The sequence below is a fragment of the Juglans regia genome, chromosome 1 (genome assembly GCF_001411555.2).
Source record: "Juglans regia cultivar Chandler chromosome 1, Walnut 2.0, whole genome shotgun sequence".
Taxonomy (NCBI): Eukaryota; Viridiplantae; Streptophyta; class Magnoliopsida; order Fagales; family Juglandaceae; genus Juglans; species Juglans regia.
Window position 1 is genome coordinate 4,519,805 of NC_049901.1, and position 20,782 is coordinate 4,540,586.

The 20,782-nt window shown below is 36.8% G+C and overlaps 3 protein-coding genes across 4 annotated transcripts; 1 reads left to right on the plus strand and 2 right to left on the minus strand.

Annotated features, from left to right (window-relative positions):
- Positions 1–2: 2 nt before the first annotated feature.
- Positions 3–1,689, minus strand: LOC109005635 (protein transport protein Sec61 subunit gamma-like). Its single transcript, XM_018984644.2, has 3 exons — positions 1,433–1,689; positions 1,165–1,285; positions 3–328 (listed from the first exon to the last, which is right to left on the minus strand). Exons 1-2 carry the CDS (start codon positions 1,524–1,526, stop codon positions 1,170–1,172), a joined length of 210 nt encoding a protein of 69 aa, XP_018840189.1. The 5' UTR covers positions 1,527–1,689; the 3' UTR covers positions 3–328; positions 1,165–1,169.
- Positions 1,690–12,477: 10,788 nt separating this feature from the next.
- Positions 12,478–14,697, plus strand: LOC109005636 (peroxidase 55). The gene is made up of 3 exons (XM_018984645.2): positions 12,478–12,762; positions 13,642–13,833; positions 13,949–14,697. Exons 1-3 carry the CDS (start codon positions 12,556–12,558, stop codon positions 14,513–14,515), a joined length of 966 nt encoding a protein of 321 aa, XP_018840190.1. The 5' UTR covers positions 12,478–12,555; the 3' UTR covers positions 14,516–14,697.
- An 866-nt stretch (positions 14,698–15,563) lies between these two features.
- Positions 15,564–20,109, minus strand: LOC109005637 (protein NUCLEAR FUSION DEFECTIVE 4-like). Of its 2 annotated transcripts, none has more exons than XM_018984646.2 (3): positions 19,563–20,109; positions 16,543–17,474; positions 15,564–16,439 (listed from the first exon to the last, which is right to left on the minus strand). In XM_018984646.2, exons 1-3 carry the CDS (start codon positions 19,902–19,904, stop codon positions 15,920–15,922), a joined length of 1,794 nt encoding a protein of 597 aa, XP_018840191.1. In that variant the 5' UTR covers positions 19,905–20,109; the 3' UTR covers positions 15,564–15,919. The 2 variants fall into 2 exon arrangements, with proteins under 2 accessions (XP_018840191.1, XP_035550045.1); XM_035694152.1 differs by having other exon boundaries at positions 16,543–17,488.
- Between the last annotated feature and the right edge of the window lie 673 nt (positions 20,110–20,782).

Genomic DNA, 20,782 nt, shown 5'->3' on the forward strand with positions numbered 1-20,782 from the left:
GCTTCAATCCAGAATTCACTGCCATATTTTCAATTAATTTTTGCTATAATCTTCAAACCATCAACCAAACAAGGGCAAAAAATAAGAGAGAGAATCATCTTTCCATAGTAAGGATACCAAACGAATCTGAACATACATCCATCAGAACAAACTAAGAACTAAGATTAAAGACGTAAAACTTTACTCATATCTACTCTGAGAATATGACATAGCTGCTAAGGTATTTTTCCGAAAAAAAGTAAAACCCACAAAATCATGGATCTTCGTTCCCCCTTGTGTGTTGACTACTTTACCGCATCCTTTTTGTGGGTCTGCAGTCCCAAATGACCTGCAGATTTAACAAAGTTTTTTAAGAAATAACATTCACAAAAAGGCAATCAAACTCGGGTACCATCAAACATACATAACCCACTCAATATCCCTTGATACTTATCCTTCACAGAGAAGAAAGCAAAATAGTTTTGATAAAAGTAAAATGTTATATCTTCAGAGTAATTCCATTATTAAATGCATCCACCACGGGGATGAACATTAGCCCTGCAACCGGAGACCCAAACAAACCAAAGGGGATCTGAAAAGTTTGGAAACTTCTACTGGTCTCATTGATAGATAGTCCCATACAACGAAGCCATTCAATAAGAGCTCAAATATCAAGCTCCTGTTCCATAACCTAATAAAAGAATATAAAACAAAGTGTATGGGAACTTAAACCTTTTGACTTCGCCGACCATCTCATTCTTATATAGTGATACCATTGGCCTAATGGCCATTGATGTTTAGGTTCTCAAGAATGTGTGAAACAATTTCTTAGGTGCAGCTAACAGAAGAGTTACCATCCAAACTTCTCGTTTTTTCCGATATTAAATTAGCAAGAAAACAAATCAAAGTGCAAAACCCGAATTAATCTCGATCCTCTTTGAACATCGCAATGCGGGAATCACAGTTTTCTTAAAATTGTTCTCAGGAAGCATATCTAGCTCAGATAGCGCTTCCTTCCCTTGTTGTAAGAACAGGATGGAGCGTGAGATCGTGGGTCCAGAACTCACTGGGTGAATGTGTAATCTAACAATAATTCTTATAACCTTCACAACATACACCTTCAAAAACAGGATCTCTAACCATAAGAAAAGTACATCAAAAAAATGATAACTGGATGAACCATACCTAATTTAACCGGACCCAACGATGATGTTGTTGATGGGGATGAAGATCAGCTTCACAAAGAACCCAACGAACCCCATCACCACGAACCCAATCGCAGTACGGAACGCAACCTTTGTAAACTCTACAGAAACGGGCAGCGCAATCACGCCCATCAAAGGAATCCGAAAAAGGCCCATATCAGAAAACATAAAATTCCAAGATCGGATCGAAAATTCAAAGCTACAGCAAAAGATGATTTTTTTTTTTTTTTTTCAAGTTTTGGGATTACCTTTGCGATCGGGCTTGTGGCAGCGCTTAACGAGGCGGGCGCTATCCTTGGAGAATTCTCTGAGGGGGTCGAAGACTGAGTCTATAGCATCCATTTTCTTTTTCTGGGTTGGATAAGAAATTAATTTGGAGGAGGACGAAGGAGGAAGAGTTTGAGAAGAAAACAAGCGAGGCAGGTATTGGTAAAAAAAGAGAAAATTCCCTTGCCTTCTGGCTTCGGTCTGACCGCGTGCGGAGTGACGTTGTTTGCAGCCGAGTATAATACCCCTACGCGTTTATGCGATGAGCATTACCCTTTTTTCTTTTTTTTTCTTTTTTCTTTTTCTTAGACGGAATCCGAATTTAATTTTAAATTTTTATTGGTAATTAAATTTTGCCGATATATTCTCTATGTTCATGTTGACATATTAATATAATTTCTTTATTTATTTATATTATTGGATAATTTTTGGACCCCTCTCACTTCCTTCCAATTGCCAATTATTGGATCTTCGTTCTGGTTATTTTATAGATACATGCTGTTAACATTTGAAAACACCCCGAGGATATCGATTAAAATTATTTTTGATGCATTCTTTTGTAGTCTTGTGTGGGCAAGACACGGTAGAATCACCGGACCTGACCGAATCCTTTCCGGACTGGTCTCTATCTCATACATTGTGGATTGAATAAATTCGGTCCAATTTTAGAGTCTATAAATTTTGAATCGGACTACTATATATATATATCCTTGAGATTTTTTTGATGAGTTAAATAGTTAATTACATAATTCACATTAAATAATTTACTTAATTTTAATTTTATTAATTTAAATAATTATTTCATTAATTTATGTGCAAAAAAAGATAAAAAAACGGACTGAATCGAATGGACTGGTCTAGCAGTTCTTCTGGGTACAGTCGAGAGATGCAAGCGGGGGGAGTCACCGCCACGTCAGCCTGCCACATAAATTAAAAAAAAAAAAAAGACAGACGAAAATATATGCCGCAGCGGGAAATAAAAATGCAAAACAGAGACGAAAATAGTGTGCGAGCTCTTCGAATTGGAAGAGGTAATCTTCGTGGGTGAGAGTCTTCGTCTTCAAGAGAGCATTTTGGTCTTCGTGGCTCTCGTCTGTGTGGGTGCTGGTTTCCTGGGTTGTGGTCTTCATCTTCCTGCGGGTTTGGTCTTCGTGGCTCTCGTCTGCGTGGGTTCTGGTTTCGTGGGTGGTCTTCGTCTTTCATGTGGGTCTGGTCTTCGTCTTCGTGGGTAGATGAGTTGCTGAGAGTAGAGCTCTTCGTAGATCTGTGGGTAAGAGCTTCGTGTGGGTCGTCTTCATGGGAGCTTCATCAAACATAGGTAGCTTCATCACATTTTCTCTTTGATTAAGATTTTTAATGTTCTTTGTAGTTATTGAACTTGAAGCAGGCTAAATGTAAGATTTTTGTTGTTCTTTGCTTGTAAAAAAAAATGCAGGACATTTTCTAAATCACATTTTCTTTTTTGATTAAGATTTTTGTTGTTCTTTGTGGTTACTAAACTTAAGCAAGCTAAATGTAAGATTTTTGTTGTTATTTGCTTGTGAGGAAAATATACAAAAAAAAAAAAATACAGGACATTGGATAAAATCACATTTCAATCTTTGATACAGATTTTTGCTATTCTTTGTGGTTGTTGAACTTCAAGCAAGCTCAATGTAAGATCTTTGCTGTGAGGAAAATATACAAAAAGTATACAAAAATGTAGGACATGGGATACTTATAAAAAATTAAATGCAGGACATGGGATAAAATCACATTTTCTTCTTTGATACAGATTTTTGTTGTTCTTTGTGGTTACTGAACTTCAAGCAAGCTAAATGTAAGGTTTTTGTTGTTCTTTGCTTGTGAGTAAAATATACAAAAAGATGAAAGAAAATGCAGGACATTTTCTAAATCACATTTTCTTTAGGATGTAGTTTAAGACAAATGGAGTTTAAGACAGTATCATTTAGGATCTAGTTTAAGACAATATATCTTGGCATTTTGGCAAAGGTCACCAGATTCGCATGGTGAATGTAATCTGTAAGCAAAATTGGAGCAAAAGAGCAGTTTTGTTAGCATCCTATAAAAATAATTAATTCAAAAAAATTCAAAAAATAATTTAAGAGTTGTTGAGTTTTGGTTAAATATTTAGGATGAGCAAATGATGCGAAAATAACTTGTTTTGCAATGATTGAACAACTGTTTTTATCGATATTAATTTTTTGGTGGGTTTATTTAACAGCTGTTGTTATCGATGTTAATTTTTTGGTAGGTTTATTGAACAACTTTTCTTGTACAGGGCATGGAAAAATGGGAAGAACACCATGTAGGGAAACTAAAGCATCACGTACCTCCTCTAGAGTTGATGAAGAAAGTAGAGAGGATAGACCATGATGGCTTTGTTTTTAATTTTGAATTTTCAGGATGGACTTGTGTTGAATTTTAAAGAATTTGGATTGAATGTCTTTGATGTACTTCTTGTTGGATTGATGGCTTTGTGTTGAAGAGTACTTTCAGAATTAAATGTATTTTGTGTTGAATTTTCAAGATGGATTTGTGTTGAATTTTAAAGATTTAAGATTGAATGTATTGATGTACAATGCTGTTGGATTTGTGTATTGGCACTAGCAGGCATATGTTGTATTATTCAGGATGGTATGGGCACAGTCGGACACTTGGATGCAACTTTTATGTAGGGAAATTATTGATGGATTTGTGTATGCAATTTCTGGTATGGTATGGTCAAGTACGACAATTTCTGGTATGGTAGGGAAATTAAACTGGGCAGTGAGGATGTTTTTTATCATTGCATTATTGAGGATGCTATGGAAAATATACTTAGTCCAATCCATTATCACATCCGGTGCAAATTTCAAATTCTGAATATTTAGATTGAATGTCAACATTCACAGTTTTTTTCCCAACAATTTACTATTAAATGTCAACATTGTAAACTGCCAGTTGTCAAACTTCCTTCATCCGTTTAACATATAAAAAGGGTAGAATATCAACTTGAATTATATCAAATTGGAAAACCAAGTTTATACAAAACTGCCAGTGGTCAAACTTGAACCAACATATATTAGAAAACCAACTTCTTACAAAATTGTCAGTGCTCAAACTTGAACCAACATATTACAAAACTGTTAGAGACCGAAATATATCAAATTGGAAAACCAACATTGCATTTACTTCCAAAACCTTGCACTACTGCTGAATATTCAACTTAAAATTTACCAATAAAGTCAAACGAATAGCAGCCAATGATAGAATTCGCAATAATATATCACGAAACTTGAATGAGTTCATACTCCTAGCTAAGGGTCTGTGCACCCCTGGGATTAGTCGGGACTTTTTTCTTGGACACCAGATGCTTATAAAAAAAAAATCTTTTATGAGTTCATAATAAAAAGCAGGAGCCCTTTGTCCAAAGAGCAGGACCGTTTTGAAACCCATCTAATTGAAAACACCCTTAAAGTACTCCCAATACTCTCCATGAAGATAAGAATGGCATTTGAACGCCATAATATATAGCACCGGCATGCAGAACCAATAGTCTATTCAAGTACCTACAACACAGGAAAAGATAAGAGCATTGATCAGAAGAAGGAATCCATATAATTCCAGTTACATGCAAGTATCTTCACTAGTAATTCCAGAAGTAGTACTAGTATCTACACGCAAGCATCTTCACTAGTAATGATAGAATTTGCAATAATATATCACAAAAAAAAAAAAAAAAACACTGCTCCTCTACCAGTAAAAAGTTTAAGTTATCAAGGAAGCTAGGATTATAGTTAGTTAAGATTGAAGTCAAATACCACAGCTATTCATTTTGTACACAAGATTGAAATCGTATTCCTAATTCTAAAGATTTGAGCCAAAATATCTGAATAAGAAGATTTCTAAGATATTTAGGAAAATGAATATGATCAATCATTTTGGGGTGCTTAGGGCAACCAGGGTCAACATTATCAACTCCATCTCATTCAATTCATTAAAACCACTTCCCACCTATTTAGTTCCTACCAAGAAAAAAAAAATCCCTCTCGTCATGCTCAAATTAAAAAAAAATTAAAAACAAAAGAGCAAATAAAAACTCAATAAGAGGGTTCTCACTTCCAATATCTAGGGGGAGACACCAATTTTCACTTATAGAAGTTTATAGACTTTTAAAACCAAGTCGACCAATAGCTCCTGCCAAGCTCTCCCTAATAGCCAATTGTACCATTGTGCTTGTTCTATTATATGTTCATATATCTACGAATGGTAGCTAATTACACAGAGCCCCATCTCTATTGTTGATAAAATAATAAATAAAAATCACAAATTTCTGGCATCATGGCTCTCAGAATTACTAATGGAAGACATGCAAAAAAGAATTGCATTTCCTGCAAAATAAAGTAGATCTTTCAGCTAATGCAACCGAACAATTCCCCCATGCCACTCAGCAATCTAAAAAACGAGGCTAAAGATTTTCTTCATTGCATGTAAAATATACCTGACATTACAATAGCCACAAATTGAGTAAGCCCACCGAAGCCAACTCTTACACCACCAAGTCTAACAGAGACACTTTTAAACAGTACCTAACCTGGCAAATCTTAATTATACTCCTCAATGATAATTCATTCTTGCAGAAGATACCAACATTTTGTAGAATAAATTGGTAAATAAATGAAGATGTTTATCCGAAATTGTAATACATCGTTATAATCCTAATAACACATACAATTCGTTGCACATACATGCATATATGTATGTATAATACTAAAAAGACTCACAACGAAAAGGGAAAATGAGCGAGCGACCCTGGAAATTACGAACCCTGAGACAACTCACAGAAAGCACGCGCCTGGATGGAAATGTGTGAAGTGAGACGAGCGACGGCGAGAGCACTGTGCAGCGGCACCAGCGATTGAATGCACCCCATCTCTCCCACCATGCTCCTTCCGATTCACAACAAGGTAAGAACATAATCAATTTGAACTTTTTGGGTTTCAATTAAAAAATACAAGCCGAGAGGAGAGAGTGGGAGACCCACCTGACAGTAGAGAAGACTGGGCGGCGATGGGGCTGAGGTGGAACCAGAGGCCGAATGAGGCTGGGTAGGGATGATGCAGAGGAGGATGAGCGTCGGATTGGGGAGAATCTGCCGGTAGAGATGAGATCTCGAAAGGAAAACCCCAGCAGCAAGGGTTTTGAAGGGATGGGATTCGAGGGAGAGAAATGTCGAGGATGAAGCATCGTCTTCAACGAAACGATGCGTTTTCATTTACGCCACGTAGGATCCGTTTGCCCCGCGTCTGCACGTTGCGACTGCAACCAGAGTTTTCCATTATTTCTATGAGTTGTCTACGTACAGTTCTCCAAACTCGATCCCTGCACACTCTTCCCACGTGGCCTCTTTCAGTTTATTTGCAATGACCAAAATTGAATTCCTTATTTCTCGAGTTATGCCCAGCCCGAGCTATAAAAAATTTCTCTCTGATTTCGAGTTGTTGATCCATCCGCCGACGTCGACTGGATCTTTTCTCCTCCACCACTGTTGGTTTTTAGGTCTCTCTTAGTGCGGTCAACACAAATTTCATCCTCCCCACTCTCTCGTCCTTGGTTCTCCCCACAGCTCTCATCACAGATCTGTTGCAACACTGCACTGCGTTTAGAATTATTCTTCCATCCATAAAACTTTCAAATCTCAATAAACTGCAAAGATTAAAAATATTGACTTGGCAACTACTTTTCCATGAAACTTTCAAAGCTCAATTGGTAGCGAACTAAGTTGGCGTTGACAAGCTCTCCCCATGAGCTTCGTCTAAGTGCTTTTGTCATGGAGTACTGCAATCATTGTGTGGCTTTTGTTAACGAGGGCAGATTGTTAATAATATTTAAGCAGCTTTGCAAATTGCACCTGTAGACCGGCTCCAAATCTCTTTTTTCCCTCCGTAGCTACCACGTACGCCGAAGCCCTATGCCCTTTCACCCATCAGGGATCGTTGCTGGGATATACACTCCACATAGTCGGAGGAAAAAGCTAAGCTTGCTTTTTGTCTCTTTTCCCCTCTCTCTTGCACACAGAGATAGAAGAAAACTTACAAGTGTAAAGGGATGGCCCTACGCATGTACGCCTCAAGCTCATCTCTTCTACGCATCGTTTCAGTAGAGGCTATGGTTGGTCCCAAAGTTAATGAAACGATCGAGTTGTTTCGTCTCTCCACGTCAGGTCGTACGCGAGGTCTCCCTAATAGGGGGACTGCATTTGTGGACCTCTTAAACGAAACGAACCATTTAGGTGAATTTCAAAACCCCCCGCTAGCTGGCTTTACACACAAAATCTCTCTTTTTGAAAGTGGCGAATGAACCACCGTCATCCTCCTCGTGGCCATGGTTCCTCCAGGCAGTGCCTCTCATGTTAGTTGCATTAATAGCAGCTCACGGCAGAGAGGGAAAAAAACTTACAGACTTACAAACTTACATATACACAAATCGGTGGTCATATTTTCCTTAGCTGCTTTGTCGATGGTGGAGGATGCCAACGATTGGAAGTGGAGGAGAAGAGCACTTCGACTTTGTGAAGGAGGCCGACCATGGGCAGTGGAGGAGAAGAGAACTGTAAATTCGTCGATGGTGGTCAAGGCGGTCGTCGGCAGTGGAGTTCATCTTGAAAAAGCAATGTGGTCTTGCTTGCTTCTCACGATCTAATGCAATACCCTCTACCTCTACCTTATCAAGGAAGATGCTGAAAATAAACAATTGATATCTCAGACTCAACGGCAACAATAATCAAAACCTGAATTTATGCTGAATGTGATTTCAGGAATAGTTTTTTTATTTTCTGTTCATATCTTTGTAATTATGTTGTAAATCTTCAATTACCTTTTTTGTATTCCATCGGTTTCCTTTTGTTTGTAAATCTTAATTCATGCTCTCAGATTGTATATAATCAGAGTATGTATAGAAATGAATGTGTGCTTTTTCATAAAATGTGCAGTGTAATTCCCTTTTATACAATGTGTTCTAAATATGTTTTCCTTTCATTCTCAGTGTGTGGGAACTCACTTCCAACATGGATATTATACAAGTGGTGTTTTGATGTTCAGTTAGTGTTTCTATGCAAGTGGTTTAATATCCCAATGATTGAGATATCTGTGAACTGGTCTGAAATTCCTGGATCCAAGGTGATTCGATTGAGCATACCCAATATGCTTTGGGAGCTTGCACTCATGTCTGTGGGATATCGAACCTGTATGTGGACAATTCGTACTTGAGATTTCACGTCGATGGTGGAGGAGATTGGGTCAAGGGTGGTCATCGATGATGGAGGAGATTAGGTCAGAGGAGGTTGTCGATGGCACGGTAGAGGGGAAAAAAGTTACCTTCGATTTTCAATTTTTTAGGTTTAGTTAGTTTTGGAAACAGGGGCAATTTAGTCAATTCAATGATAAAAGTAGGGACGATTTAGTCAATTCATACATTAGGATTGCAAAGGAGTCCCAAGAGGGGACCGTACGTAGCAGTTTTCTTAGAATTTATCTTTATTCCCAAGTTTTGACACTGTTTGACATTGTATGAGTCATTGCATGTGTTTGGGGAGCTTAACTAATGGAGGAAAAACTTAGATTAATACCCCCTTTTTAATTAAACCAGAAAATAAAACAAAGAAATACATACTATATACATGGAAAACTGTAAACCCTTGGGGTTTGGCTCAAGTGGTGTACGTCTTGGTTTTGGTGATATGTTACTTCCAAATCTAAGATTCAAATTCTCTTTAGTATAGATAATTTATAGGGACCATCGAATTACTCTTAAGATTAGTCTGAACTTTATTACTCTCAATGCCAATTAAAAAAAATACATGGGAAGTTGCATATGTCTAGTTTTTTGGGGGGTGATTAGAGGCCCGTATGCTATCGTCATAACATATCACTGTAGGTATATATAAGATCTAAGCCCACAACTACTAATTTATTGGATCCTACAACGATATATAGAAACCACTAGGAATTTAAAAAAAAAACAAAAAAAAACAAGGTATAGAAAGAAGAAATATTAATAAAGATGTAGCAGAGAAGAAAACAATGCATAATTTATTTGTTGTCAATGAATTCTTATTTTTCTTTAATAAGTAATGAGTTCTGATTTCTAGAAGGTAGATAGATGTGATTTTCAATAGGTTTGAAGCTATCTAGTATTTGTATTTATTTTCTTTGCGTTGGCTAGGTCACGACAGCATCTCCCTATTCCACACTTGCCATCCGACGTTTTGAAATGTTCTTAAAAAGCCTTGAATCCATTCCACATATACATAAACCCTTGAGCCAATTCAATGGCGCAAAGCAAGCTTTGGATAGAGAGAGAGAGTATTTTTGACTTTGTTTATAACGCTCTGTCAATTCCATCATGAACTTGCTAGTATAGTGACAGTGAGGGAGAAAAGGTAAATCAATGTAGGATCCTTTTTTTGTGTATCCTGGGAGGCGTGAGCCAACCCATATCCTGGCCATTTTCTTCATAGCTATCATGTTGAGGTTTAAAACCAACAGATTCCACAAGATCTATACTATTCAGAAGAAAAAGACACATCATGTAGAGTTAGCTAGGGAGCTGGGGAAACTGAAAATGACATGATACCATTCCAAGTAACAGCTAGAGCTAGCTAGGACCTGTAAATAATGAATTTTCAATATTTATCATGTTGGTCTGTATATAGCTGAGATACAGCATGGAACCAGCTGCTAGCTGCATGATTTCAAACGCACTCAGATCATGACCAATCTTGGTTCAGCTACCTAGCTGTTCAACTTCTCATTTCCTGATATGAAACTTCCAACTTTTTTAGGTTTGATTGGTTCTCCAACTAGCTTTTCAATCAACATCGATCATTATGCAGTTCAGTACCTTAATAATTAATTACCCTAGAGATCATTCAGCCTACTTAATATGACTCAATCCACAGAGCATAAGAATTTTAAGAGTACCCAATACGAGTGGCCGAGTCATCGTATTATAATACCGTGGTTAATTAATTAATTAATTAATAGTACCAAGTCAAAAGGCGTTCATTCAAACTCATTGCTGATGTTGTAGGCGCTACTACTTAATTGTCATCCTACAATATCCATCTTATATAATACTATATATATATGTATATTAAAGTTACAAAGAAAGAAATACATTTATTAATGTTGTCGACGGTTGAAATTAAGTGATTAAACCCTACGTCGGTACACATATATATATATATATATATATATATATATATTTTAGCCCTCAATTATTATGTGTTGAAATAAATGTGGTGACGATCGATTAATATTAATGTCTTGGTATTATTTGAGTAAGCAATTCATTAATTTACTGGTCCACGTTGGAAACTTAGTAATCCTGTCTAACAATATATATAATTATTTTCCATTTAAATCATGCAATTAAATAAACGTCTAACCGGCCACTTGGAAAAAAAAGAGAGTTTATTGACAAGTTCTAATACTATATATTATCTTTAAGTAGTAGCAATTGAGCATGCAACTTGCAAGCCATCTAACACTGTTGCAGGCCAATTTATGACCTCTAGACAGATCAAGTGGAACTTTCAAATATTGATTGGTTAAGGTGTCGTTTTCATTGCTAAACTACAATCGATCGAGGTTGATAAGCTGATATATCGAGGGAGCAAGTAACCGGCCAACTAGTACAAAAACCAAGTCATGATGAGCATGCATTCAGTTCGTATATTGATAATGATCCTTTCTTTGATTAATTAGGTTTGGGTGCATAAACAATTAATTAATGGTTTTTAAATTTGATAGGGTCATTATCATGTATGATTAGATATCATAATTCAATGGACTTAATTCATGACAGAGTGAATTTACGTTTCCAAGTTGTATTTTACTATTTTTTTTTTTATGTATAATTTATGTTTTCTGTTATTTCTTTTGTTTTAGATTAATAATAAAAAAGAAATAATCTTTTGGACATTTTATCTATAGAGTGAAATCTTTTCCTCCTTTAAAAGGTGGAGTTTGAAATCTCTGCTTTAAGTATAGTGTAGTCTCTCATACGGTTTGTCTCTATAGAGTTTTAGAAGTTAAGACCATACCTATCACAAATGATTTTGTGTACTGGTGGAGCTCCAACCATGAGTAATTGACTTGTAATCTAAATTTTTTCCTATATATATCAGTTACAGCTGTAATTTCGTTTTCATGATTGAATGAAGTCTATTTCTAAAAAAAAAAAAAAAATCATGACAAAGATTTTATGTTCATGATCGTTGTGGATATTAACCTCTTAATTAATCCATCTTTTCATAAACCACAAGCTGTACATGATCTCAAAAATTTCTTTTCCAAAGCATATATAATTCTCAATAGACCCATGAACCAACCAACAATTTCCAAGTTGACCAGATTGCTTTGTAGTACTACTCTGTATATCGTGTCTCCCATTCGCTGGAGTTTTCTCATAAAGAAAACGAGAATCTCAAAAGAATACATAAAACAAGTAAAGAGATTGCTTTAAACTGATGATTAAGGTGCAAATAATTAAGTATGACTTTCTTAAGTTATATTCGCGCGGTAGTTCACGCCTATGAAGTCTGAACACATCAACTTATCATCAGCCTAATATATATTTCAAGAACTTAGGAGACCCTGTCACTAAAAGTCTTGGGTTGTCGTCCTCTCCACACGGTTTAGCCACATCATCTCAATTATATATAGCGAATTCATTTTTCCTTTAGAAATCTTTTAGGAACTTTGATTTATAATTATATTACACGCAGTATAAGAGATGATGTGGCTAAATCTTATTGGGGGTGGCACCCTGCACGACAAAGACCAATACCCAACAACGTTTAAAACAAATTAATACATGGCTACTAGAACCATTGAATCTTTAGACTCTTGGACCAAGTATGCAAGCCATCTTATTATCTAACAACTATGAATTAAAGGGGTTTTTTTTTTCTTTTTTCTTGTCCACCTCGTGTCCATCTTATATATGTCATCAATGGGCAAGGGAGGAAGGGAGAGAGAGAGAACAAAAAAAAAAAAAAAAAGAGTGAAGGGGAGGTAATCAAGAGAAGCAGTGCAGAGCTAGCTAGCCAGGCCCGAAAATGGATGCATGGAGGGGCTTGTTTCTGGGATTAATGGCTTTTATGATTATGAAGGGTGGCGAGGGGCAGCTAGTGGAAAACTTCTATAGCTCGAACTGTCCAAACGTGGAGGCCATCGTGGCGCAGGCAGTATCTACAAAGTTTAGCCAGACGTTCACCACAATCCCGGCGACCCTGCGTCTATTTTTCCATGATTGCTTTGTTGAGGTAGGCTGCTAATTAAAGTAGTCTCTCTGTCTGTCTGTCTAGCTAGCTCGATTATGTTTAAATCGTGATAGATGTTTGCTGCTCTTTCAAACATTGCTATTACCTTTCTATAATGTCTTCTAAGGTGCTATTATATATGCCAAAATTAAGTCCTATAGACGATGATTTTATCACCCAACTTGCATGCAGCAAACATTTAAATACACGAGGCTCTGAATGTCGCAGTATTGTTGCCGTTTCTGGGTATATGTAATTTAATTATTTGATCATCATCATCATCATCATCATCATCATCACATATATATATATATATAAATATAATTAGGAATACGAATTGGAGGCTGTTCATGTGATTAGGCAGACCTACCATAACGAACCGTTGAAGGCAACTTAATAAGAAATAATAAGAAATGGCATTTGGTCACCAGATCAGAACAACATCTAGCATATATATATATTAATAGTCCTCAACAACTAATTTGTTTGACTGAGACCTCGGGGCGCAAACCCTCTGGATGACAGAAAAAGGAGAAAAATTAGAAGGAGCTAGAAATATTAGAAAGGTAGAGGAATAAAAAAGTTCCGAGTTCCTTCAGTAGGTCTTCTTTGTCAATGATTTCTGCTTTCCAGTTCCTACATGCGCTTAATTTCCACAGCTTTGAACGTAGTAGTACTTTCTGTTGATTTTTCATGGGTGAAAATTATGGTCATCAATTAGATAAAGAACAGACCTATCCACTGATGATGTTACGAGAAGTACTATAGTACCCGTAAATATTAATGAAATATTTTGCAAAAAAGCGCATGCAATTTTCAAATTACTACCCATATATAGGAAGTTGAAAAGGATTAATGAATTCTCTGTTACTTTGGTTGTAGGGATGCGATGCCTCGGTCATGATAGCATCGCCAAATTCTGATGCAGAAAAGGATTCAGAAGACAATCTTTCCCTAGCAGGAGACGGGTTTGACACTGTAATCAAGGCAAAGCAGGCAGTTGAATCATCATGCCCTGGCATCGTCTCATGTGCAGACATTTTAGCCATTGCTGCGAGGGATGTCGTGGTCCTGGTAAGAATGCCCAAAGCCTGCAACCTTGATAAAGTTTTGCTTTTTGAATCATTCCACTTCTAAGCAAAACTAATATTTCTCATCATACGTGTTGGAATTGACCCAAAACTCCTAGGCTGGAGGCCCTTCATTCAATGTAGAACTTGGACGTCGTGATGGCCTTATTTCGCAGGCATCTCGGGTTGCCGGTAATCTTCCAGAACCCGACTCTCATCTCAACGAGCTCAACACCATTTTTGCCAGAAACAATCTTAGCCAAATCGATATGATCGCGTTGTCCGGAGCCCACACTCTGGGCTTCTCACATTGCGACCGCTTTGCAGACCGCTTGTACTCTTCTTCTACTGTTGACCCTACGTTAGATCCCGACTATGCCGAACAGCTGAAAGCAGCCTGCCCTCGAAACGTAGACCCCAGCATTGCCATCGACATGGATCCTGTTACCCCACGAACTTTCGACAATGTATATTACCAAAATCTGGTTGCAGGAAAGGGCTTGTTTACTGCAGACCAGGTTCTCTTCACTGATTCTGAATCTCAGCCTACTGTTGTTGATTTTGCTAACAATCCTGGTGCTTTTAATGGAGCCTTCATCACGGCAATGAGGAAGCTTGGTAGAGTGGGGATTAAGACTGGTAACGTTGGAGAGATTAGGAGAGACTGCACGGCCTTCAATTCATGAAAATGATTTCTTTGGCAATAATCACACACAGGTCCCCAATACGGAGAAAACGATCGTGAAATAAGATCCTCCAAAGGAGTTCAAAATTTGTAGTGACAATCTGTCAGCTGGTGATTTGTCAAGTTGTCACCACAGTCACAAAATTCGTTGTTTACTGAGGATAGAAATAGATTTTATATATATATATATATATATATATATATATATCTGAATTATTCATATATATATATATAAGGTAACAATTGCTGCAATTGTATTATTTATGTAATCAATGAAAAGTACTATAGCAATAAAGAGATTTCTTAAAAATAAATTCACAAATTGATATGTCAATACTTATATGTGATATATTAAATCTATTTTATAATAAAAATATTTTTACTATTTGACGTACCATATTAAAGCACATCGATATATAAGTTAATTTTATAATATCTCTTTATAGTTAAAACATTTATAGTAACTAATTAGTTTTGTTTTACATAGGATTGTTGCAAAATTTTCTCAAAATATTTTGCAAAATATGCTCCATCAAGAGAGTGAATTAAACTGGCAGCATTAGTGATCGGTTTGAAAATAACAACCATCATTCTTGATGGAGCATAAAATAATTAATATATAATTAAAATATAATAAATAATTTTCTGGTCATTTAATACCATGTCCATATGCTGGTAACGGGATGGAAATTATTTGCATTTATTTCTTAATATAAACGCAAAATCTGGATGTAGTTTACTTTGGATGCTATTCATAGATAAATGAAATTTTTAGTCTAAGATATGCCAGTTCCGGGCATTCATTTTTAAAAAAATAGATATATCCAAAACCAATATATAAAAAATGATTTTTTTAATAATAAGCCGCATGAATGTATTTGAAATAAAATTATGTTTTAAGCCAAACCCATATTCATGATTCAACCATCAATCACTACGTTTGACCCTGCAAGTTTAGAACCTCTGCCTATTCTGTCAAACACCAGCATGAGTTACTTAGCACTTGGGAGCAATGGTATCGAAAAGAAAAATGCTTAGATTCACAAAGAGACCAAAAGAAAACATATGAACAAGCACATTTATTCATCTGCTCAATACAGTGGACAGAACTGACAGTGATTTTAAAAACTTCAAGCCAACTAATGTCCGAATTGAGAAAGGAGTAAATACAGCATTTCAGCTTTAGAAAAAATAAATAGAGAGAGAAAATCATACATAACTATATATGTCGTGGTGACCAACCGCATCATAATGGAGAAGAGCAGTCTCACTCTTGAGAGAAGTATTTCAAAGCATTCGCGCCTCTGTCGTCATCACACGGCGTATGCTTATAAGAACAAGCAAGAATCTGCAGAACCTTGAACGAAGTGTACAAATACCACAATAACTTGGATGAATAATCTGGTCATGTGAGCCGAGGTGCACTAGTTTTTCCATATAGATGGGCATATACAATCTTGGTCCGATAGACAAGAATCATGCTTAGAACAAAAGCAATAACGCAGAATCCAGACATTATTAATGAAGTTAGGTAGAAGCATATGGCACCTTCACACTTCAGTGGCTCATCCACACCAAACATGCCTGAAAAAATTGATCCCCAATTCTGCTGCCAGGGATGGTGTCTATGAGCTTGCTTCTCTGCTTCATGGTCATATATACTGCTTGCAATTAGACCAGAGAAGACTAAAGAACCTGCAGGATTTGCGAGTGTGAGGAAATTGTACAAAGCCCCAAATTTTTTCAAACCAAACAACTCAGAGGCAGCAGCCGGCACAATCGCCCAGTGAGCCCCATAGCCAAGTCCAATCAACAGTGTGCCAATGTACATTGCGCCAGGCCACCCCATAGCAAAGAACAAATGGCCAACTGCCATAATGAGTTGGGCCACAGCCATCGCAATTGATCTTGGATAAGCATAATCCCTATCCAATAAAATCACAAGCATGGATGAGAAGAACAAGGGATAAACGATAAATAAATTAATGCTTAACAAAAATCCAGGTGCAAAATGAAATCAACTTGTACCTCACAATAACCTCAGAGAAGTAACCACCACCAATACGTCCTAGAAAGTTCCAAATGCTGATCATGGACACAAATATATGTGTATTATCATACCCCAGAGACTGGCTCATCTGACCCAGATTATCAATCACTGTCAACCCAGATCCAGAACCCAAAAGAAGTGAGAAAAATATAAGCCAAAAGTCTGCTTTAATCAAAGCTTGCATCAGAGTAAAGTCCTCCCCTCTATGGGGACCTCTCCTTCGCTTCACCCTAACTGCTCCTTCTGCAGCTGCCTGGAATAGTTTTGTCTGTAATTGGGCAATTCGCTTTTGCCTCTCTCGTGCTGGAAGCAAGTCCACTTCCTTAGGCTTCTCATCTTCCAGCTCACTGAATATTAACTCACTAGAATCCTGTCGAAGTCTGTGAGGTTCTTGTTTCTGTGGCTCAGACAGGAGGGTCTCTTCTTCGGGAGCTCTTGGCTCTAGCCAAAAACTCAATGATACCGGAATTACAATTGGAATCAGAATAAGAATAAATAAAATTACAGTAAAAACTGTGATCAGTGTACGGTTCAAATTGACCAGATCCTCAAGAAGCATAACCCCCATCAAATAAGCAGCCAATAGGAGGCAGACGCTATAGATGAATGTGAAACTTTTACCATCAGTTGACCTGACTTGTCTGTGACCTCCTACAGGTCTGACAATGAACATTAGGGCAATAACTACCATTGATGGACCGACTGCGACCATGAATATCAGAGATGCATGATCAGGGGAATGGATTGTTGCATATATCTGAGTCAAAATAGCACCACCTAATCCAGCAAATCCCTTCAGAATTCCAACCACGGGACCCCGACTTTTTGGGAAGTTTTGCACACAGGAAACCAGAGCAACTGTATTGAAGTAGGTCTCACCATTTGTTCCAACAAATATAAGAATGCACATCTGCATACTGATATCTGTTAATAATATAGCCAGTCAAGATGGTATATAAGTTTGGAAAGTTTGCTACAAATCTCAGACCGATAGAGCACGGGTATAAATATTGAGCCTTCAGATAACTACCTCAACAGAAAAGTACGTGCGCAACTGAAAAGATGAAAAAAAAGAAGAACCGTCCGACACATTACAAATGTGAGCCACATGTCAAGTGTCCTTGGTTGCAGTCAATAAAGGCAAATATGATTACATACTGATGCCAAAGAAATGGTATCAAGAAAATGTGCATGTTTGATTTGACAACCAGGAATTAAACATGAAAGAAGAAACCACACACAAATGAACAGAAGAGGGAGATAAAAAAAGAGATGGAAGAAACGAAACACTCAATTAAGCCGGTCAAGGCTCATTTAGCAGTTACAGCTTATGAGCTTCACTTGCTCATGCTCGTGCAGCCCACAGCTCATCATTTAGAGATCAAGATTAGTTCATAGAATTCAACTTATTGACAACCCCCTGGACTCTCTGGGGGAAAGTCTGGGGAAAATGATAAATACGTAACTAAGGTCAATAGCCGTTCAAGCAAGTTAAACAAAAAATAAAGTCAATTAAGTTTGGCGGGATAGAACCTGAGAGTTCTTTAATCAGTCGATCTCTAAGCTCTTGATTTTATACAAATATTTATGTCCATTTATCGGTTGGAAAGCGACAAAGACACTCTTCTATCATCATATAAAGCAATTTCATAAATATCCACCATAGATAGTTTTCCAGTTGAAATACAAAGGTAAAAAATCAAATATGTCGTTTTATGCGTATCTACCAACAAAATAAATGCTGAAATAAACTACAACGATACAAAATGAGGTACCTTCATTAAATAGAGAAGTAAGAGACCAACACTTACAATATTTAGCATGAGAGAAACTATTGGGAAAGAATATCTGATGGAAGGAACAAATTTCTGGCTCGACAACAAGTTTAGAAACCAACATTTGATTGAAGAATATAAAAGACAAAAAAATTCATAAGACATACAATTAGAATAGGGTTGTTCTCTACATTCAACTTGAAATGGATAGCATTCATTTAGGAAAAAAAAAGGTATTTTGGTCATTGAGTTTTTAAGAAGGATTAAATTGACAAGAGAAATGATCAAGACACCCCATATCTAGTTAGTAGAGAAGATCCTATTCCATATCATTTTGGCCTGTATATCAAGGATCCTTAATTAGAAAAATGACACAAAATAAATAAATCTGTTGCCTTACAACCAATAATAAACAAAAAAATAATTCATCGTACAACCAACTAATTCCAAAAAAATAAAGTTGGAAGTACATAAAGCCCCGCTAAACTATTAGCTAAAAGGATTTATTTACACTTAACTGACTATTACGTGTTGCTTTAAAACATCAATTCCATAGAAAAGAATGAGCTCGGTACAAAAGATGAGTTTGGAAAAGGGTAAAAACATGGTAACAAAGTACGTGATAACAAGTAGCCCATTGCAGCTTGATTTCTCACATGTTACATAACGGGGGAAAATGAATTATTCGACAAAAAAATGGAAATCAAAGACTGAAAACATGTTACATCAATGCTTCATTGCTTCTTTTTTTCTTTTATTTTTCTGTGGAGCAGCAGTTGGCAAATCAATATTAGAGCCAAGGTTTTCTGGAATAGCGAATTATTTCCAGAGATAGTTAGTATATGATAGCGATCTTAATCCAGTGGATGCAAATCAAAAGTCCTGCACCCAAATATGATAAAAAAAACAAATACAAAATCTCATTGCAGAAAGGCTTCTGAAACTAAAAAGGACGTCTATTTCATCACCCACTCCTTTTCTAAAGTTTTCGTTTGATACATCATCCGTTCTTCGAAATAGCACAAAATTAAACACTAAAAAACAAGCTTCATCAAAATATATGATTGAAAAACCGAAATGATCAACTAAATCTGCGATTAATAAGAAGTAACAACAGAAAAGACCATCCTTTTCTCGAAACTCATGACCCATAAGATTAAAGAAACCAGGTTGGATCGACGATGAACAAAACATTCAACAAAAAAGATAAACGAAATACTTACAGCCCATAGAGGCAAAGTGGGAGCTCTGCCAGTGACGACGAGCCAAACCCAACCATATCCAACAAAGTTTTGGAGAGCACCAACGAGGAGAGCGGCCCACAGGGGCAAGACCTCGCAAAGGCTCCCAGCCAAGAACCCAACGCTGTCACCCAAGTCCTTTGCCACCCCAAGCCTCGCAACCTGCCTCTGGTTATAGCCGAGCGATCCCTTTATCACCGGCGATATGCTCCCGAACAGGTACCCGATTCCCGCACACGATTGCAACCACATTGCCGCCACAAACACCAGCCATCTGTTGGTAAAAAAGGATCCAAACCTCTCTCTCCACAACCCACCACCCATATTTGTTCACTCCCTCACTCGGTGCCTTTCAAAAATTCAAAGCTTCTCTGTATTTACCTTTCGTTGTTGTCTGAGAAAATTTTTGAGCTTTCTATATAATACAACAAAAGCAAATTGGGGCGAGAGAAAAGAGATAGAGGCGGAGGGAGGATGATGACGATGAAATGATGTCCTGGGTTGGGACAGCGAACTGGATGGTTTGGCATCATGTTCATTACCATTAATAAAGAAATGTGGCATTGTGGCTTGAAGAAATTTACAGGAATGACACTTTGTTGATCGTATCAAATATAAGGAATCAACAGCAAATCAACATCATTGTATGCATAACAACAACGTGCTTGCGTATATAAATGTACCAAAAAATCTATTCATGGTTCATTTTCTCATTATCTTCTTTTATCATTCACCGAAATTGGGATATTTCAGCCCATTTACAACTGAAATTGGGGGATACTGCTATTAATATAAAATTTAATAAAATAGCGTGGATGATGGCTGCTTTTTACCTACTCAGAGGAAAAAAAATAAAACAAACAAAAGACTATATAGATTTTGAAATTTAGGCTGCGGTTGACCGTTTCCATGGCCGGTATTTAGCACATGTTTCTTTCTTCCATATTATTTCCAACTTTTCTTTGTTTTTTTCTAAGCAAATTTGTTAAAGAGTGATTTGAATTTAGAAATGAATTGAGGTAGATTGAGATGATTTATGAATACTAAAATAAAAATTGTTTAAACCTTACAGCTTAAAACACTTCAAATCCCACAAAGAAAACAAAAAACATCTGAAACACATTTGTTTAAACCTTTTTACATAGTCTTTTGTCTATTGCATAGAATTTTTCTTTTACTAAAAAATTTTTATACATAAGTTA

Bases quoted from the DNA above. Each gene is read 5' to 3' on its own strand.
- LOC109005635 (XM_018984644.2), bottom strand. From the start codon at position 1,526: ATGGATGCTATAGACTCAGTCTTCGACCCCCTCAGAGAATTCTCCAAG. The intron at 1,286-1,432 runs GTAATCCCAAAA...CCGTTTCTGTAG, and splicing joins CCACAAGCCCGATCGCAAAG to AGTTTACAAAGGTTGCGTTC.
- LOC109005636 (XM_018984645.2), top strand. From the start codon at position 12,556: ATGGATGCATGGAGGGGCTTGTTTCTGGGATTAATGGCTTTTATGATT. The intron at 12,763-13,641 runs GTAGGCTGCTAA...CTTTGGTTGTAG, and splicing joins TCCATGATTGCTTTGTTGAG to GGATGCGATGCCTCGGTCAT. The intron at 13,834-13,948 runs GTAAGAATGCCC...CAAAACTCCTAG, and splicing joins CGAGGGATGTCGTGGTCCTG to GCTGGAGGCCCTTCATTCAA.
- LOC109005637 (XM_018984646.2), bottom strand. From the start codon at position 19,904: ATGGGTGGTGGGTTGTGGAGAGAGAGGTTTGGATCCTTTTTTACCAAC. The intron at 17,475-19,562 runs GTAAGTATTTCG...ATCAGTATGCAG, and splicing joins CCACTTTGCCTCTATGGGCT to ATGTGCATTCTTATATTTGT. The intron at 16,440-16,542 runs GTACAAGTTGAT...TTTATTGGATAG, and splicing joins TTCTCTGAGGTTATTGTGAG to GGATTATGCTTATCCAAGAT.